This window comes from Sardina pilchardus, chromosome 4, assembly GCF_963854185.1.
Source record: "Sardina pilchardus chromosome 4, fSarPil1.1, whole genome shotgun sequence".
Lineage (NCBI taxonomy): Eukaryota > Metazoa > Chordata > Actinopteri > Clupeiformes > Clupeidae > Sardina > Sardina pilchardus.
The window spans coordinates 32,032,029-32,053,794 of record NC_084997.1 but is presented as its reverse complement, the minus strand read 5'-3'; the positions used below and the strand labels follow the sequence as shown (position 1 = coordinate 32,053,794).

The following is a 21,766-nucleotide window of genomic DNA, read 5'->3' as shown; positions in this document are numbered from 1 at the left end:
CTACTGGCTGCATTGGGCTAGCTAAGTGCTATCAAAGTTGCGCCGCGCGCTAGAGCCAGTGAGTGCACGCATTGAAAAGTGAGAGGTATGTATTAACTCGTCTTGATTAAGGGAATAACATAGTTTAATATGAAATAACGGTGAAGTGTTCCTTTAACTGTGAACATATAGAAGCAGTTAGATTTGTTGTCTACTGTAAAGTTGGTGATGTCACTTACGCCCCTTTGCTTCTCAGCCCTCACGCAACCCGACATGTAGCAATCACAATGAAGGCAGTGCTACAGCCTCGGAGCCAGAGAGCAACGAGTGGGGGGGCTATGAGCATCGACGGGGGGGGCACCTGTCGGGGGGGGGGGGGGGAAATACCTCAAAATATCTACTACAGAGCACTCTGTTTGGAAGGCACAGAGACCTGTTTGGGGGGGGCCTGCACCCCTATGGCCCCCCCCTGACGCCGAGCCTGCAGTGCTACATTGCCATGATGGTGGCTACTCGCCCCGTTACAGTCCCAACCAAAACGTGGGACTGTAAATATGATAGTGTTGAGCTCAGTGGGCCCTGTAAAATAACTCTATAGGCGCTGTCTAGACGGGCAAGGCAGACTATACAATGGGTGCCTCTCATGTAAAGTTTATACGTCCTCCCTCGCTCCTCGGGCCTCGATCCTCACTGATCTACATAAAGAAAGATAGACGAAGGGATAGACTATCGTTGTTGCCGCCCCATCATTCTTTATGTAGATCAGTGAGGATTGAGGCCCGAGGAGCGAGGGAGGACGTAAACTTTACATGAGAGGCACCCATAGTCTGCAGTTTAGATCACGCACTGACTGGCTGCTGTTGTTAGAAAGGAATGTATGGCCTAATCCTATGCAATGCCAACCTGAAACTCCTGAACTGGCAAGTAGGGTTTTTAGCCACCCGGAGTGACACCGGTTACACTGCCACTGCAATTAGTCAGTATGTGCAACATGCTTACTGCACCACTCTGCCTGAGTGTCAGGAAGAGAAAATCTTGGTCAACCAAGAAAAAGGGAAGTGGACCCCTTACAATGACATTGACCTTGGTTACTGGATTTCACCATGGTGGTGCAAGTGGAACAGGACCTGCTGAATCCCTCACTTGTGCACCCACTGAAATAGACTGGGCCACAACAGGGACAAAGCCTAGGATAGCTGTGACCAAGACAGAATATAAAGGTCAGATGAAGATTAAGCTAAATGGTCGGAAAATGAGATTGAATGCTGATGTCACCAAATATGCCACTCTAGATGGCAGGGTCTGCTCATTAAAGTTGATAAGGATAGGAGCAGGCTTCACTCAAGAGTTATATTATTTTTAGAGTGCTGACTAAATTATACGCTACGAAAAAGGGCGCACTATGCATACATAATCACCATTTATTCCGCAGATTTATTTATGCATAGTGCAGCCTTTTTTCCTGTTTTTCAATTGCAGGGTCTGCTGATTCCCATGCTATATGTGCCACTCCACTCCCATGTTTTTTCAGGCCCAGAGGAGGATGAGAGGAGAGGATGAGTCAGAGCCTTTAAATGCGTCTGGAAGAGCAGGACAGAGATCTATCAAACCCCAAATAGGGTTAAAAGGACATCAAAAACCCCAAAAGAGGAACAAAAAATGTTCACACACTCCCAGGGTTGTTGCTCATGATGACTACAGTGAGCACCTTACTGGTATAACCGTGGGTCAGCGTGAGGAACTGCCTAGAGAGTGTCGACACCAGAAATACAGTAGAAAGTTATCAGACAGTTATAGATTAAGAATAGGATGTGACTGAAGTTCATATGGGGGTCAAGGCAGGTGACTCAATACTTTTGGCAATAGGGCCTATAGTGTACATTATATTAAAAAAATGTGATTGATGTGGATTGAACCCACAGACTAGCATAAAATAATGACAGGTCAGGTTCAGGTTCTCACAACAGGACCCAAGCGCAAGACTCAATATAACAAACACATTTACTGCTACAGATTAACGTACAGCTACAAGCAGACAGAGGAACAGGGGAGTTAAAATCAAAGCCTTCGATATAACAAAGTTGTGACACTTCCATTGACTCCCGTGAACAAACAATGGCGGCACATCCGGTATGTCAGGGTCGTTGAAAGGAACTATTCCATTGAGAATGAATGAATATCTCAGGTGTTATAATAAGACTTTTCTACATGACTTATGGTTGTGTGCATAATAATGCATTTTCATTGAGTAATATATATATGTGGAAATGCAGTTTATAGTAATTTTCATCGAGTATTTACCGTAAATATTAATGCGATCGCTGCTGTCAATCCCGTAGTAAAACCAGGGACCGAGGGAACTACTGAGTCTACCCACTAACCATGTGACCGCTCTAATCTGGCTTTAACATGGAAGTCAACGGCTGTCGCAACTTGGAGATATCGATGGCTTTGGTTAAAATACACAGACTGATTAACAGAATGACAGGGGAATGGATTAAACCAAGCAGACAGAGGAACAGGGGAGTTAAAATACACAGACTGATTAACAGAATGACAGGGGACTGGATGAAACCAACAAGACAATAACGGGGAACAGGTGAGGGCAGAAAATGGAGGGGAAACTAACAAGACAGGAAGTGCAGACCATATAAGGAAAAGGGCAGAGACAAGGACAGATGACAGGTGAGCACATGGGAACAGCAAAAGAAAACAAACACAGAACCATATACAAAATAGCCACCAGAGTGCCAAATGTCAGTTCAGTCCAGTTCTGATCCTGACAAAAGCATATTTTTTTTTAATCCTTGAAGTCCTGAGAGTATTTCAGTTTCTGTCATTTGTGTCTGTAATGTTCTCTGATGCCACAGGGCATAAAGCAAGTGCAGGCGGAAATGGTTGAAAATGTTGTTTTTGTTGGCTCAAAGAGCTTCAGTGACCTCTATGTTTGTCAGAGGGCTTCACCAATGTGCCTGAATAAAAGCTTGGATGTACTCTTTAAAATTGTACCACTCAATATTATACAATACTGACAAGTGTCTTAACCAGGATATGCATCACAACTAGAATTTTCCCAGCCAGATGGTAGGCTACCGGTAGCTGGTCTGGCCCATGGACTAATAGGCCTTCTAATTTGGCTATCATGGTTAAGTTTTACAGTTGCCAGCCATGTAACACTGGCATTCCTGCATAGTTGAGTTTCCTCTCAAACAAAGTCTTCCTTTAACCTGTGTTAACTCAGACTAAAAGTCCAATAGATGTAAATCTACAGAGTCATTTTAGCTGTTCGCGGTATTACGTCGTCAGATTTTGAATTAGTGCGTAATTTCATTTTATTTTTTCCATCCGTAATTTCGTTTTATGTTTTTTCCGTCCATACAGAATGTGTCGAATTTGTGTGGATAATGCTTAAATTGACATGCATTAGCCTACTCATGAACTTGATGTTTTCATTCGTATCCCTTTGTCTCACTTGAAAACACTTGTGAAAATGTTCATTTCTGGCGCTATATATAGGGGCGGAGGCAAAGCAGAGCGCTCGTACTGTAGGTAGGGCCTTGAATATTCACTGTTAAATAGTCGCTGGAAACTCCATCCGTTCGCATTTGTGCCTTGTCGATTTTTTTTTAATTTTGCGCACCGCTGTAATGGAGCTTGACCCTCTGCTTCAGAAGCCAACTGCCAGTGCCAGCACAATCCAGACCCCTGACCTCAAATCCTGGATTAAGAAGAATATCAAGAAGAAGGAATGCTGCTTCTACGTGCAGACTGAGAGGTGCGTTGTCTGGTCTGCAGTCTTTCCGTGTGTGTGTGTAAGGCTGGGATTATACTTGCCGTTAGACCAAGCGTAAGCGTATGCGCCCGTGTGCGACCTGCTGTGTCCTGTGTACAGACTCGCTGCAGCATTACGCACCTTACTGGAGGTCTTCACCAGGGGGAGACGAGTAGCCTAATATCAGATGTGGATGTGGCCATGTGCCATTGTTTACTCTCATGATTGCCCCCAGCTTTGATGTCGATAATGCATCTTGCAGTCACTTTGTTTTGGCAATGATCGCCCCCTACTTTCTTGTCAGTATTGCATCTCGCGGACGCGTCGTGTTCGCTTGCGACGACGTGCACGACCGACGCACCAAACGACCGCAAAATACGCGAGGCAGCCATGATGCGTACACGAACGCGTTGTCTACAGCAAGTCTAAACGTGCCTTAAAAGTAGCATAATGGGTTGGGTATGACATGAGACAAAAACCGCGCGTGTGTGTGTCTCAGGGGCGCCGGAACGAGTTTCAAACTTCAGGGGCCAGATAACGATCGCGTGCTGACATTCTCTCTCCTGCCCAAACAAAATGTGTAGGTATACTATACGCCTATAGTTCGTGATCCTTCTAATGTTGAGCAAATGCAAACAGTTGGGAAGTTAAGGTCAACTTGGAGTGAATACACAGATATCCTCTACTAGTAGCCTAGGGATTAGCCACACACCTGCGCCACTGAATAATAATTTTAGAGATAGGTTGTGAAATCGTTCACATTTTAAAGCAACACTAAAGCAATTTTCCTCTGTTGCGCGCACTCTGTCTGTTTATCCAGCAAACATGTCCACAGATAGGTAGGCCTAATAGTAGCCTAGGCTATGTTGCATGTTTTATGAAAGTATGATGTATTGCGACATCGAGCAAGTCAAATTTGTAGTTTCCCGATAGAGATAGATGTGTATAGTTAAGATGTAGTTATAGCCGATAGAGGGCCGCGAAGTGAAAGCAGAACTGCCGTTCACCCTTTAGGAGTTTGAACCGCTGAATGATTTTGGAATCATTGCTTTATAGGTTAATGACAACCACCGTCTCTCGAAAGCACCAAATTAATCCTCCCCAAAGTGACGAAGAGTTGCAGACTTGGGTATGAATAGGCCTATCACACTTTTAGAAAAGGATAGATGAAGGCAATGAGGAAAAGGCGAGGTTAGAGTTGAGAGAGTTGTGTAGGCCTATTGTGTAAAAGGAAGAGCACGCAAATGACGTAGGCAGGCTACAAGTAGGCTAAACTGCATGATGATGTCCACACGAAATGCAGCCTATCAGCCAGTTTCTTCTGAGCTTTGCTGGGGACGCCATATAAAGTTCATTATCTAGGGGCGCTTTCATACCCATTTTGTTCCGAATCACGGGCTGAATCGATATAAATTCGTCCATTGTCCTTTGAGTTCAGTTCGGATCGTTTCATGTTCACAATGCCAACAGTTGAAGCGGAACAAATGTAAACAAACACACGTGAACTTTTCTCCACCCACATACGTTCTCTGATTGGTCACATTTTGACAGTTAGCTAAATGGGTTTACCAACCGATCATACAACTAACTAACTGTCGTAGCAATTATTTTGCTGGCGTAGGCCTAGCCTATCAACAAAATGAGAAAATAGCCTAAAGCGCTTACACCGGATGAAGGAGAAGCCCATAGTTCTAATAGATGCATACAACCAACAACTCTCTCAACAACAAATGTTCAGAAGACGGATAGGTTACGTAAAAGAGGATACAGTTGTAGCACAGGGAAACAATCCCTCTCCTGAATGTAGCCTGCAGCCAACATCATTGGATGTCAATTAGGCCCACAAATTGTTTAAGGGGATGGTCATCTGGCGGCACTCTACTGACAACGATGCATGTATGTAAGGAGAAGAAGCATGAATAAAAGTTGTCTAGTTGTACAGTAGGTTGTGTTAGTGGGGTACGAATTGTAATTCCGTAGGATTTTTTTGCTAAAATTGATTTTTTCGTTTTATTTGCTTTATTTGGGGTCCTACTGTTGAAAAATGACGGGGTGCAAATTTTCTGACCCCGTTTTGCCTTTCCTCTGGGGGGCGCTTTCTCACCTTGGCCAGGATACTGACTGCAATCATACATCTACTAATAATGATCACATTTTCACAATCTTGGTGTCAATTTAGGGGTTATTGAGGATGCTGAGTCCATTTATGACAGTTTCATTGTGATCAGAAGTTGTTATGACTCATTTTTACATAACATTGCAGTAATAAAGGCAAATCCAATGGGGCAAAGTCGTCAAACAGTAAGTGAGCTCATATTTTGGGAACGCTTTGATGTATGTTAACGAAACTTGGTCACATGACAACTGACCCCCTCCCAAGGGTACACAACAAATTTGGTGTAATTTGGCCAATGGGGGGCGCTATAATTAGCAAACCTGCGTTTAGAGGTTACAGTAGATCATGATGATGTTGGGTTAGCAAAAAAAATCCAATGGCTAGTCATACTCTTCATACTCATATTGATGATCATTGCAAATTTTACCCACTCATTATAAACAATTGCCCATTTTGGATTTTTCTGAAAGAGAAACTAGATCATCAGCAGTCACAACTTTGTTTGGCCCCCTCATTGCTGCTTGCCAATTTTTGTCAAAGATAACTATTTCAACACAAGATATGTCTTTTAATTCTGTCTAATGACACAAAGCTGAGAATCACATTGCTAAGATACAGACAGAAGATACAAGAAGACAAAATTATCAAATGATGCCATTTGTAATGGATGGCAGCTAAAAATCGTTATGTAAAAATGTATGAAAATCAATATCGGATGAAATGAGAAAATGATCTTTTTCTTGTAAACAACTTAAGTGTGACAAGCAGTATGACACAAAATACCCAGAAATGTTTCACTATCAGTAAACTGAAGAGTGTGTGTTATATGAAAGTCTCAATTTCAATTTGAAATTTGGAGCAAGAAAATCTAAACCGAGAGATGAGAGGAAAAATCACATGTAAAATTCTAGCTCTCTAAATAAGGTGGTTCTTCAAATCCAAAGGATAGGAGAAACCCTATGAGCCCTAGGCTGTTTTAAGGGCATTTCCACTACCTTTAGTTAGAAGCATTTATCCTGGTTATTGTAAGTGCCATTCACACATGCTACATAATACAAGAACCATGGTGGAGGGATACTTTGGAGCTGAGCAATTTACAGAAGTATGTGGTGTGTGCCTTACAGAAATAAATGGCAATTTTGATTTAGTGATGAGAAATGATTTTTTGACACTTTTTGTGCTCCATATTTGTGACACGAGCTGATCTAACCTGACTTGTTTGCGTGGCACACATTACGTGCACACATGATGATTCTCTATAATAACTTTTTACTGCATCGCAATGAACAAAGTAAAGGCAAAAAAGTGTTTATTTGTCAAACAAATTTGGATGCAAATGAATTGGATACCATACAGGAATTTGCTAGGATCTCAAAACTGGATTATGAATGTGCCTTGCCATAGAGAAACACATGATAATGTTGGATTATGAACATAAGCTATTATGCCACAAAAAATACACAAAAACATGTAAGTGGAGCTAAATGAAGTTATTATTGTGCTGTCACTTCGTCTCTTGCATGACCTAGAAGGTTGTATGGTATCTGTGGATAGCTCTGTGTCTCCTCTTTCATCTGACATGTGTGGCATAGCTTTCTGATCTTTGGTTCAAGAGTAAATAAAACGAGAGTAATGGTAGCCTAAGCTATATGACATTATTATTTGTTTGTCACTTTGTCTATTTTTATAACACAGAAGGATGTATTTGGTATCAATGGAAAGCTCTGTTTCTCCTCTTTCATCTGACATGCGTGCATGTCGTCCCGGGTTCGTGAGTAATTCAAGCGAGAGTAATGGATGTGCGGGTGAACGCAGAGAGCAGTATAGACTATAAATATGATATACTTTGATTTAATTTAATGAAGTGTTTAGTCTCGTTGGAAAGCCCCAGTTCTGCTCTTTCGTGTTATAAAGGCTTCATCTCGCTGCAACTAATAATTGCGGAGCAATGTAACAGAGAAGAGTGGGAGTGTTTTTTGACGGACTTGGTCAATAGGGCTCATAGGGTTAAAAGGGATCCATTACAAATGGCATCATTTGATAATTTTGTCTTCTTGTATCTTCTGTCTGTATCTTAGCAATGTGATTCTCAGCTTTGTGTCATCAGACAGAATTAAAAGACATATCTTGTGTTGAAATAGTTATCTTTGACAAAAATTGGTAAGCAGCAATGAGGGGGCCAAACAAAGTTGTGACTGCTGATGATCTAGTTTCTCTTTCAGGAAAATCCAAAATGGGCAATTGTTTATAATGAGTGGGTAAAATTTGCAATGATCATCAATATGAGTATGAAGAGTATGACTAGCCATTGGAATTTTGCTAACCAACGTCATCATGATATACTGTAACCCCTAAACGCAGGTTCGCTAATTATAGCGCCCCCTAGTGGCCAAATTACACCAAATGTGTTGTGTACCCTTGGGAGGGGGTCAGTTGTCATGTGACCAAGTTTCGTTGACATACATCAAAGCGTTCCCAAGATATGAGCTCACTTACTGTTTGGCGACGTTGCCCCATTGGATTTGCCTTTATTACTGCAATATTATGTAAAAATGAGTCATAACAACTTCTGATCACAATGAAACTGTCATAAATGGACTCAGCATCCTCAATAACCCCTAAATTGACACCATGATTGTGAAAATGTGATCATTATTAGTAGATGTATGATTGCAGTCAGTATCCTGGCCAAGGTGAGAAAGCGCCCCCCAGAGGAAGGGCAAAATGGGGTCAGAAAATTTGCACCCCGTCATTTTTCAACAGTAGGACCCCAAATAAAGCAAATAAAACAAAAAAAATCAATTTTAGCAAAAAAATCCTACGGGACCATTATTTCATGACAATTCGTACCCCACTATGTCCTCTTGTATAGAGTACAGAAGAAAAATACATGTGTGTGCTTAAACTTGTCTGGACAGGCAGAACTACAGGGCCTTAGAATTCTCCTCCAAGCACAATGAGATGCCTGAGCTATATTGCACAATGCCCCCAAATATTTTACATATTTTAAATTCTAAGCCATTCATGCACCTCTGTGTGTGAACTTTAACCCAATTTAGAGGCAGATAAGCACAATTTAGAGGTGCATAGACGCTATTTCCCAGCCCCCAGCCCAATAAAAGCCTGCCCTGCGGAACACTAGAGATTTATATGATTACAAATATAGCTGGAAAAGTCAATAGGTCCTTAATGTTCATAACCATAATCATGGCCTGTAGGCCTACAAGAAGCCGTGTGGAATCTTGTGTCAGATAAGGTCTGATCTTCCTAATGTTGTGAAGTTAACCCTATGAGCCCGATGCAAAAGCTGTTTTCAGACAGGTTTTGCGCAAAAAGTCATTTTTCATCACTAAATAAAAATTGCCATTTATTTCTGTAAGGCACACACCACATATATCTGTACATTGCTCAGCCCCAAAGTATCCCTCCACCATGGTTCTTACAGTATATTGCCATTTCCAGGGCAAACAAACTGTGTCAGGCCTGCACAAACATGAAAGTCATGTTGAGCTGTCAGCTTGCTGTGGTGAGATACACGTCAAAATGTAAGAATTTGTATAGTATGCTTTTTGTATTTTTATTATTTGAAAATCAAAATCAAATCAATGCAAGTATTAATACATGATATTGAGGCAGATCTGGGTAGACAGTGCTGAAAAAAACTATATGTGGCCTGTAGGGGTGGCACGGTTGTTGAAAAATGCTCCGAACCGTGCGGTTCGCATGTCACGGTTCGGAGTGTGTGTTCGTCGTACGGTCCTACGGTTCAGGCTAGTTATGGCATGCGCAATTGATTCCCATATGTGACGACGTGTTTCCCTTACGTGCGAGAGTTTTGAGTGCTGCGCGCAAGGTTTTAGAAATGGCAAGTGCGAGAGATCATCCCTAGCGTGGTCAAACTGATGCACCTGACCCTGCTCGGGTGGAAGCATGTTCTTCCGCAACTGTAGACTATGCGTGCAACTTTACCAAACAGTAGAAGTAAACTCATTCTCCTTGGCCCGCTCTCGTGCGGACACCCGCCCTCGACATGCACATTAATCCAAATAGAACATTCACAATCGTGAACTCAATGACGCACAGAAGACGATTAGCTAAATTACTGTTAAAAACGGTTAGCATCAGACATTTGATAAAATCTCCTGCATTCAAGTTGACTGACCATCTCAATACCAATGTTTTCAACTCCAAGGCTTAAAAGGGCCTGTCCCAAGGAGAAAAAGTAGCCTATTAGCTTACCTTGAAACTAAAACACACGTGGGGAAACTGAACAGTCCAACCAGTAGAGTATGATGAGCTTAGCCTGCTACTTTGTTTACAATATTTTGAGGCTTCAGCCAGACAGCTGAATTTAAGAGGTGGAGTTATAGGCTATAATCTGCATAAAGTTTGCTGTTATGAATATCAGACATGTCAGTATATAGAATGAATAAATAATTACATAATGTGTGTGTGTTTCAAATAAAGACAAGCTTTACATCTTGATAAAAAATTACATGATAACTATTCTCTAAATAGCCTACTCTAGCCTAATTGTGGATGATTAAGCTATGTGCGGAAATATGTTTCTGGAGTGTTAAAGAGTAGCCTAAAAGAAAAAATAACAAGAACCGCACCGAACCGAAAACCGTGACCCTAAACCGTGATACGAACCGAACCGTAGATTTTGTGAACCGTGCCACCCCTAGTGGCCTGTGTGAATGGCATTTGACCAGGATAAATGCTTCTAACTGAAGGTAGCGAAAATGCCTTTAAAACAGCCTAGGTCTCAGTCATAGGGTTAACCGATTACCCGTGAAGCTAGGTCACAACACCAACTGTCCGCAACTGTCATATTCTTCAGATGGCAAACAGCAATCAGCAAAATAAGAATCAAAACCTGATGTATGATAAATAAAGAGCTGACGGACAAACTGCTGGTTAGTAAAACCATGAGTTTTGTAAAGTAAATAGCTGATGGACATGAAGTTAGGAAAAGCCGAGTTATGAAGAATAAATAGCTGATGAAAAAGCAGAATGTTTCTCTGACCACAAACACTTGCTGTGGCCTCTTTTTAAACTGAACTGTGTTTCCCTATTTGTACTATTGCCTACATACACTGTACATAGAAGGTTAGAAGGTTGCCGCCACCTCTGTGGGGAAAAACATGCTAATATCACACATGAAAGTCAATGGGCTAACTTGCTAGCAGAACACAAATGTTTTCCCCCACGGGGGGTGTTTCAGCCATGGTAACCACGGTAACTGGGGGCTGTAACCACGATTATGACGAGATGCCGTCTGTAAGGAGATACTTACAGGTGCAAAAACACCTCCTCACCATCTGCTAGCTGCCTGTCCCCTGAACACACTGTGAAAAAACGTGGCCTCTGTAGACAGTCCAGGCTCCACAAAACTCCCCTCTGTTTTGCATAGGGGAAGTCGTTACATCCGTCATAGCATAAATCCTCATGTCAAATCCATTACAGTTTTTTCAGTCGCTAACAAGTATTTGTTCAAACATTTGTCACATTTTCAAAACTTTAAACACACAGCATCAGCCTTTTGTGGCCATACCATTCAGACTTTTTCATGTCGTTTTCTACTATTTGCAAATGTTAACACACAACATCCCACAATAGCAAAAACAATATTATAAACCTATTATAAAAACCTCTGCTTCTGCAATGATATCAGTTCAAAAACAATATACAGTGCTGTGAAAAGTTTAATGCCTTAATTAAAAAAAAAAGGTAAAAATCCAACCTTTCCGGACACAAATTTTCTTTGTGAATGAAGAATGTATCGTAAATAAATAAATGTTCTTCCTTAAAATACAGGGGGCATACTGTAAGTACTGTATTTGCCCCCCTATAAATTCCCATATAGAGAGGGGCAGATTTTCATTTGTAATGGCCAGTTATTTCATGGATCTGTGCATCCTGAAGTTCCCTTGGCCTTTGGAATTAAAATTACCCCACTTCATCACATACCTTTCACCATACCTAGAGATGTGTTTTTATCAGTTAGCCTATTAGCCTGTTTGATGCTCATTGAGCTCAATGCAAATCAAACCAGCTAATAGACTAACTTATCGCTAATGTTAGTGATTTAAAAAACTGTAAGTGGTTGTAATAGTGCCCTATAGTGAGAATGAACGATCCGGGTGAACCTGGTGGATAAGCCTGTTTGTAACAGACCTCTGAAGTTCGCCTACAAATAGGATCCAAAGCTGCCATCTTTGCCCGTATAAGGAGATCCGGGAGTTAATTGAAGCTAACTGCCTATGGCAAATTGCATTGTAAGTTAGCTCTGGGGTAGCAAAGGTGAAAGTGTGCCGTCGTCACCTATCGAAGATCAAAGTATTCACTAGACGGCAGTGGACAAAACTGTGTAGCGAAAAAGGTCTGCATTTCCAATGTCATCATCCCCGCGAGAGTTTAACAGGTGCGATAATTGAAAATCCCCATGTTATTTTCCCATAGAAAAAATCTCAAGATACCGGATCTCCTTATTTGGGCAAAGATGGTAGCTTTTGGTAGGCGAACTTCAGAGGTCTATGGGAACCCTGAGCATATGTTGCCGTGAGCACTTACCACGGTGCCACAGACCTGCCCACTTTCGGCAGCTGTAGAACTACAGGGGCTTAGCTTTCTCCTCCAGGCACTTTGAGATGCCTGAGCAATATTGCACAACGCCCCAAAATATTGTACATATTCTACATTCCAAGCCATTCATAGCTGTCTGAGCTTTAAACAGAAACATGTTATGAATGGTGTGTCTTCACAATTAAACAAAAATTAAAGGAGTCCTAGAATTCAAAACCACATTCACCTTGTTCCTGTTGAATTTAGGCTGCGAGCAGTGTCCAAAGGACAACACCAAAGACTTTACCGCGTCCCCCGCCTGCTTTCGTATGCAAATTGGGAAATAGAAACAGCCTTGTTGAAATGCTCCAATCTGAACAGAGCTCAGATAACACATAATAGGCGCCCATCCCCCTTTAGATACACCCCTCGGCCCCTCTCATTTGCATACCTTCGATTAATAATTCTTGTTAAACTGCTCTTACGATGCTAGTATCTAGATATGTGGTCTATGGCAGAGACGTTGTAATGCCAGCGTTATTACAGCTAACTTTGGAGAGTTACTATACTAAGAAATGTACTGATAAAATTTACCAATCTAACACATTCATTCTGTTGGGGAATCTGCTGCACTTAATCTTCGTCAGAACCTTCTTCTGACTCGGTTTATACATGTACGGCTGTATTCCTTATTTAAATCCATTGTTGATAGCTTTATCAAAGACTTTGGCTTTATTTACCAGCAGTAAACGTAGTTTCACTTTGCTCTAGCTTCAGACCGGTGGATTGAGCCAATCAACTTTCAGGACATATCGGCCAATAGACCAATCAGCGCGCATCTCATTTGAATATTCATGAACTTGCTGAGTGGGCGGGAAAAACAAACTGTTTCATTGCAAGGCTTATTTATGACCTTGTATTAGGCCAGGGCTATTCAACTTCAGTACCAAGAGGGCCGGATGGAAAAATCACTGGGTTTTCAGGGGCCGCATGAAATAAGACGCCGCAAAATAATTGTATTCAACAATATTTGATAAAATCAGAGTAAAATTCAGTTCAATTCAATTGAATTTTATACACTGGCATAGAAACTAAGAACATAGCCTATTATCCATATCCATAAAAAAAATCTTCTCAGACAGGTGATAGGCTGCCACACAAACTATACAAGTATTTGAAAACACCCAGGCTAACCATAGTATTTCATACCTGATGTCTGATAGCTGCCATGCATCAGTGGGAAAAATTGCAGTGTTGATTTAACTAGCCTAGCCTACTTCAAGATAATTAGGCTCATAACGTGTTTCAAACACACACAGTAGCCTACAGCACCAATCTCTCAAATATACTTAGCATTGAATTTAAAGAAAAAGTAATGCCAGCTCTGCCTCTGTTTATCTATTTCATATGGAAGCCCGTTTCCGCCACTTGGTGGAAAAAAACTGGCAGATACTAAGTCATAATTATGAGATGCAAAGTCGTAATTATGAGATAGAAAGTCATAATTATGAGATAAAAAGTCATAATTATGAGATGCAAAGTCATAATTATGAGATAGAAAGTCGAAATTATGAGATAGAAAGTCATAATTATGAGATAAAAAGTCATAATTATGAGATAGGAAAGTCGAAATTATGAGATAAAAAGTCGAAATTATGAGATAGAAAGTCGTAATTATGAGATAAAAAGTCGAAATTATGAGATAAAAAGTCATAATTATGAGATAAAAAGTCATAATTATGAGATAAAAAGTCGAAATTATGAGATACTTTCTCATAATTATGAGATGGTAAATCATAATTATGAGATTATAATAAAGTCGTAATTAAGATTATAAAGTCAAAATTTTGACTTTATTGGTTGGTAGCCTGCCTTGACCTCGCATCACTTCCTTCCCGTTCAAAACTGTTGCCGGCAGTGTTGCGCACGTTCACACTCTTCAGTAGCCGGCCTACCTAAATCTAACAAGTTAGGATTATTAAAACAATATTTGAGATGGGAAAGTGGTGCTAAATTTCCATAAACTTTATTCAGTGAACGGGTAAAGCCGTCCGTTTGTAAGCAAAATCAAGAAATACGATCTTTTAGTTCTGTTTACCGTTACCTAGCAACCCCAACAACAAGTGAATGAATAATTAGTATTCTTCTATTCCATTTCAGCAGGGCGTAGTGCAGCGGGTTATTGGTCGGTTAACCATGCCGGAGATGTAGGGTTCGATTCCCAGTAGACCTGCTGCTTTTTGCATGTCAAAGTACGATCGATAACTCGATAACTAATATACCTGTCATATATTATAGGTTCAAAAAGCACAAACTCTTATTTGCCGCAAGGCAACGTCATCTAAGAAAAAATAAGTAATCGATCATACTTTGATATGCAAAAAACAGCAGGTCTACTGGGAGTCAAACCCCACATCTCAGGCATGGTAAACCGATCATTAACCCGCTGCACTACGCTCTGTTAGATTTAGGTAGGCCGGCTACTGAGGAGTGTGAACGTGCGCAACACTGCCGGTAACAGTTTTGAACGGGAAGGAAGTGATGCGAGGTCAAGGTAGGCTACCAACCAATAAAGTCAAAATTTTGACTTTATAATCTTAATTACGACTTTATTATAATCTCATAATTATGACTTACCATCTCATAATTATGAGAAAGTATCTCATAATTTCGACTTTTTATCTCATAATTATGACTTTTTATCTCATAATTATGACTTTTTATCTCATAATTTCGACTTTTTATCTCATAATTATGACCTTCTATCTCATAATTTCGACTTTTTATCTCATAATTACGACTTTTTATCTCATAATTATGACTTTTTATCTCATAATTTCGACTTTCCTATCTCATAATTATGACTTTTTATCTCATAATTATGACTTTTTATCTCATAATTATGACTTTCTATCTCATAATTTCGACTTTTTATCTCATAATTATGACTTTGCATCTCATAATTATGACTTTTTATCTCATAATTATGACTTTCTATCTCATAATTACGACTTTGCATCTCATAATTATGACTTAGTATCTGCCAGTTTTTTTCCACCAAGTGGCGGAAACGGGCTTCCATAATTTCACGATTTCTTACCGCCAAAGATTCTAAACTTCGAGCCTGCGCAAATCACAAACGATAACATTCCCACGAGTGGAGTGAAGATGGCTCTGTCTAAAGAAACGTCTAATTGACAACGAGAATCGTTCATTTTACCCTCTGCAACAAGTACGAGACTTTCATGTTTATTGTGCAACGAATCCATCGCTGTAAAGAAGAAATATAAAGTCAAGAGGCAATTCTCTACAAACCACAGCTCCTTCACTAACTTTCCCGAGGGCTCGGAGGAACGGAGACCGGGTATGATTGTAACATTTTTGATTTGCGCACGCTCGAGGTAGAATCTTTGGCGGTAAGAAATCGTAATTTAATCAACATTTAATGATATCATTTAAACTAGTTACACATTTGGAAATGTCAGTTTGTGTAGTGATGTGCTGTGTTCTCTGAGTGAAGATAACTGGAAGAATTAGTCTGGCCAATAGGGGCGGGCCGACAGTGCGCTACTCGCCAATCATATGAAGATCTATGCACACCCGTCAAAGCGAGTTCATTCTCATGACGAGACACGCGGGCCACAGGAAATTTGAAGCGGGCCACATCTGGCCCGCGGGCCGCTAGTTGAATAGGCCTAGCAGTGCTCCTGGGGCGTTTTCAGCCCCACAAATTTACATATGACATTATTTAGGCTCAAAGATCAATTTGTAATGGTCAAAAAATGCGTTCTATGACTCCTTTAAGTGAAATAGTGAATATCTAATAAATTGACAGCTATTTGTTAAAATAGTGCTAAGCCAACTTGAACAACTATAATACTGTGCAACTATAATACTACTGTGCAACAGGCATAGCTGTCAACATTTTCAACATTGAAAATAAGGGAAATTTCCTGGGTTATTCACACAAAATACCGGCAAATTTCAACATTTATCTTTCTGTTGCTGTCCCTCTGCTGACAGCAAGAATTCGTACTACAAAACTGCTGCATTAACTACGTTATAACCACGAGTTGTGAAGCTAGTTCTAACGTGACTTTCCTTACAGATTGATGTCAAATCGTGCTCTCACAACAACCCGAAAAACTGTCAGGGTTGACAGCTATTGCCGCAGGGTGATCTGATTAGACCATCAGTAATTGAACAAAATCGTATGTGGAAAAAAAGTGTGTGTGTGTGTGTTTGTGTGTTATGAAGAAGGGAAGAAGTGAAGCAGAGCACTCAAGTAACTTTAGAGCAACACGTAAACAAATATCTGGCATTTAAAAAAATAAAAGAAATAAAAATCTGCTAGCCTCTATGAGAATTTTACACATAGGGTTAACATACCGTAGGCATTCAAATACCTCAGTATTTTAAGGAAAACATTTATTTATTTATTTTCATTTATTTTATATACATTATTCATTCATAGAAAACTGGTGTCCTTAAAGGTTGGATATTTCCTATTTTTTTTATTTAAGGCATTAAGATAATTTTCCAAAAGATAACAATTACATGACAACATGACATCAACATAAACAATATAAACAGAGAGGGCTAAAATGTGGTTAAAATATTTTAATTTGAATATGCCTACATGTTATAATTATTTAAAATGTAATCGCTTAAATCACAGGCGTCAGAGTCAGTGGTCCTTAATGGAATAATTCGGTATTTTACACTTTAAATGTGGCCTGCGTGAGCTTTAGAGGTCTGCTACAGTTTGTGGCCCACGAGAGCTTAAAAGGTCTGATACATTTTTTGCGTATTGGCAATACATAACAATACATGGCGTATTTTGCAAAACATAACAACCAAAAAACATGTCATGCTGCTACCCTTTGCTCTTTTCAACTTCTCAATTTTGGAAGTTTTATACCGATGCTAAGGATTTTGTGACTGGTGCAAATCTTTCAAGTTACATCTTGCCCTTGTACGGCAGCCATGTGCTGATGTGGCCTTCGGTGATAATGAGTTTGACGCCCCTGGCTTAAATGTATCTGTGTACCTGTATTCTGAATACCATTGCATGCATGTGGTGAATCAGGTCATAGGAGGGCGAGGATAAATTTATTTGATGACTACAGTTGTTACAGTGTGGAGGATGTCAGCACTGTTGCAGCCCTTTTGCAGCAGACAAATAAGTTTAAACAAGAGACAGGGGCAGTACTACCATGTTACTACTATGATCTGAGCAGCTATCAGGACATTGATTTGCTCAAACACCTGTCTAATTTTGATTCTCTCCCCGTACTATTTATGTCACTGTGGTGCTTGCAGAGAAGGCTTTTGTAAATGTGGCTACCCGAAAGACGACCATGTTGAGGATGCTTTCAAGCCAGAGAGGTTTCTGGGACAGTCCTGGGAAGAACAGAAGCACACGCATGAGGTTGCCACTGACGCCTTTGGGGACATCGACTTTGGAGGCCTCGGCCAAAACAAGAGCAAGGTGAACACGTTGGCCTGTTTCAGTCTCCGCTTTGTGTTAATTCAGTTGCACTTCTGACTTCATTCGCCTTTTTTGCATGCTTAAATACAAATGGTTTGATTGCACTTTTTTTCATCTGCCTTAAAGCCTCCCTTGGCAGGATTAGCTATATTTCCCCTCGATAAAACACATGGACTTGTTTACAAGCTAGCGAAACGGTTAGCATAAGTTCAGCAGAACAATGGATGTACAAGGTAAGAAAGAATTTAAAACGAGTTTCTCACTTCTCTTACCGGGACGATAAGTTCAAATGTAGCAAGGTTGGTTTTCGGCCTGGGGATGCTAGAGGGAGCGGGGTAAGTCACCATTTTCACTGGAGCAGATAATTTAATCATCCAAATGATTTCTAAACAGGTTTATTAAGTTGAAATAGTTGCCAAGGTCTCCTTTAATTCATACTCATTGCAAACAATTGTTTAACACTCTGAGGTCCTGCCTTTCAGACACTAGGAGGCAGTCTGCTATACCTTGACATTTTTAAGTTTTTTATCTAACTAAAAACATCTTTGCAAAAGTGACACCTATATATTCAAGAAGATCTCAACAATAGTGATATGTGAGTAAAGTGGATGTAATGAAATTAAACACAACTATAAATATAGCCGCAAGCGGCGATGGCAGGCCCGAGCACCTGCGGTGCGGACCTCGGAATCTAACAAAGCAACATGTGTGTGTTGGTGGGCATGTGCATTAGCAACACACAAGCCCACCAAATTTGGTCAATTTTCGTGAATGTATATGTCAACCACAACAGAACACGCTAGGTGGCGCTATAGAGTCCCTAAGCCACACCCTAGGCCAGAGCTCTGTCTCTGACTAGCGGCAGCAAGAACACACAAGCCTACCTAATTGTCATGAATGTATGTGTCAACCACAACAGACAATGTGCTAGGTGACGCTATAGAATCCCTTAGCTACACCCTAGGCCAGAGCTCTGTCTCTGACTAGCGATAGCAATAACACACAAGCCCACCAAATGTGGTACATTTTTGTGAATGTATGCGTCAACCACAACACGGCAGAGCGTTCTTAAGCCTTCTTTAATCATTATCTAATATTAAAGAGGACATAGAATGGATGAATTGAGTATTGCACTGTGTTCTTTGATGTTAAAATAGTATATATTCAACTTTGATTTAAAAAAAAAATAAACTCAATTGCAATTTTACAAGACTAATTAAAACATATTAAAACAATTAAAACATATATATTTAGGCTGGGTATTGAAATGGTCTGTTTGACTTAATGGCGCCCTCTTTGGCAACCCCAATTGAACTTCAATGGCTTTGCGATGTCTGACATCACAAGCAGGCTCTTTTCTAATTTGCCCATTTTTAGTGTTTATTTTTAAGTTCAAGATTTTCATATGAAGGAGGGCACAACCATGCCTCATGTTCATGATAGCCCTTTGTTTATGCGCAACCTCTCATAATTCATGAAAACCAAGAAAAAATGATTTCCATTCTATTTCACCTTTAAGGAAAGTTTCAGATCTATTAACCATGGTGTTGTCACACACACACATTGCAAATTAGTTGCAGGATTGTGGTGCCTTCTCTCATCCTCAAGTTGGGTTATCCTCTGTTGGCCTCCTTACCACCATTGCACAACATGCATACACACCTACAATATATAACCTGAATACAATCATTATACACATGGTCTTTTCTTTATCTTTTACTTTGCATCAAACTGTCATTCTTGACTCATTTCAACTCTGCCCATTTTATTTTCACGAAGTTCACTCAGGAAGGGAGAGAATGGGGCTCAGATACAGAGAGGCATGGGGGAAGGGGAGGAGGTGAGTGTGTGTGTGGGGGGGTGAGAATGAGGGGACCATGGGGCTAAGATAGAGAGAGAGACAGAGAGAGAGAGGGAGGGTAGATACAAATGGGGGAGGGGGAGAGTGTGTGACATGTAAGGCTAGTATAGCATATGTTGTGAGGATGAGAATTGGGTCTGCATTGTCAGTCCCCAGTTTAATCATAAACATGACTTTCTATTGCATGGCAGGTTAATATATTATGAAATGCACGTCTGATTGGTAATCCATATTTGACATCTTACCCATTGTGTTGATGTAGTGTACTGTAAATCTTGCATATATATATACTGATTTTTTTAATATTAATATTAGGGCTAGGACTCGATTAAAAAAAAAAAATTGAATTAATTAGAGGCTTTGTAATTGATTAATCAAAATTAATCACATTTTAATCGCATATAAATATTTGACCTGAGAACAGTGAGAAGTAATTTTTTTCACATGGATTTTTAGTATACCATTGAATAATGACTGAATACATAATATAAGCTTAAGCAACACAAATATTGTTTAGTCTAACAGACCAGTGCAATTTTTGCCATAAAGTGTAGCAATACCATATTTACAAATATTACATTTCAGAAATTCAGGTAGCCTATAGATAGACTTTTTTTTTTATTTTTTAAGTAAAACACAATACTGTGATATCCTGTTAATTGTGTGTGATGTGTTACCTGTTACCTTGAGTTGAGTTCATGAAATTATTGTGTCCCTTTATAGTAGGGGGGATTATCAACAAAAAAGGGAAACTGGGGGTGGAGTTTAAGTGTGTGCATGTGAGCTTGTGTGTGTGTGTGTGTGAGTGTGTGTGCGTGCGGTTCCGAGAGTGAAGTTGGACATAGAATTAGGTGCGGCGAATTACTGTTATTAGCGTGAGTTGTGGCTGTAACAGCAACTCGGTTGCTATTTGTTTAATAAATAAAGAAATAAAGAAATAAATACAAATACATAAATAAATAAAAAGCGTAAAATCCAACCTTTAATTCAAGTTCATTTATTCAGAAGGGAAAAAATCCCACATTAAGAAATAATTATTTTACATCAAATCATGTGTGCCACAATTATTGGCGCCCCTGATGTTAATGCTTTGTACAACCCCTTTTTGCTAATAAAACAGCACCTAATCTTCTCTTATAATGTTTCACAAGATTAGAGGAAACAGAAAGAGGGATCTTCGACCATTCCTCTTTGCACAAAATCTCCAAATCATCCATGAAGACCAATCTTCAGCTTTCGGGCAGAGGCCACCAGATTTTCACCAAATTTGGTTTTTCATCGTAATATGATATTAAAAACACTTGGTAAAATTGTATCTTTCGCAATGTAGAGACACACACTGCTATCATAAAGCAAGAGTCATGAACTAGCAATGGAGGTAGGAGAACAGTTTCAAAAGACGCCGTAAAAACTTTTTTGTATATATAAACAAGCAACTGTGCTGACAGAGAGTACTCTTGCGTGAACACATACAGAGTCTATAGGCAAGATTTCGAGGGTGTGCTCCAATTTATTTAGCTCTCTCCTTTTATTCACTTCAATAGGCTTGAGCAACAGTTTCCTGCTGATTACGGCCAAAGCTGGCTACCATCCTAAATTAAGTTTTAAACCTTTGTTCCTCCTTTGTTTAAACCTTTGCTCTTGTTGTTTTTTTCCCCATGTTGTTCAGATTTCAACAGTCTTTGTGTTGCACCTGCAGCTTATGTGTTACAGGATGTGGGCAACAGGGAGGGAAAGTGAAAACCAGCGCCCCAAGTGGTTGCGTTCCTATCGAAGAGCAGCTCCAATGTTAAGTCCCATAGACCGACTTTTCAAAAAAATACTACGCAGCTATACCAGCGATCTTATCCACCAAAAATATTTTTCAGTCGGCATACTGTAATAATCTACTAACTGTGAAAATATCAGACTCTATTTCGCCTTATTTAAAAAAAACGTAATTGCTCGTTTCATTTCATAAATGGACTACAACTTCAAGTG

The 21,766-nt window shown here is 40.0% G+C and overlaps 1 protein-coding gene across 1 annotated transcript in view; it reads left to right on the top strand.

Moving 5' to 3' along the window:
* The first annotated feature begins 3,588 nt into the window (after positions 1 to 3,588).
* Positions 3,589 to 21,766, top strand: part of LOC134077886 (transient receptor potential cation channel subfamily M member 2-like) — a 40,181-nt gene continuing 22,003 nt past the window's right edge. The window contains exons 1-2 of the mRNA XM_062533526.1: positions 3,589 to 3,754; positions 17,757 to 17,925. Of these exons, the coding sequence (XP_062389510.1) occupies positions 3,627 to 3,754; positions 17,757 to 17,925 (297 nt within the window). The 5' untranslated portion in view covers positions 3,589 to 3,626. The remainder of the gene's footprint in view (positions 3,755 to 17,756; positions 17,926 to 21,766) is intronic.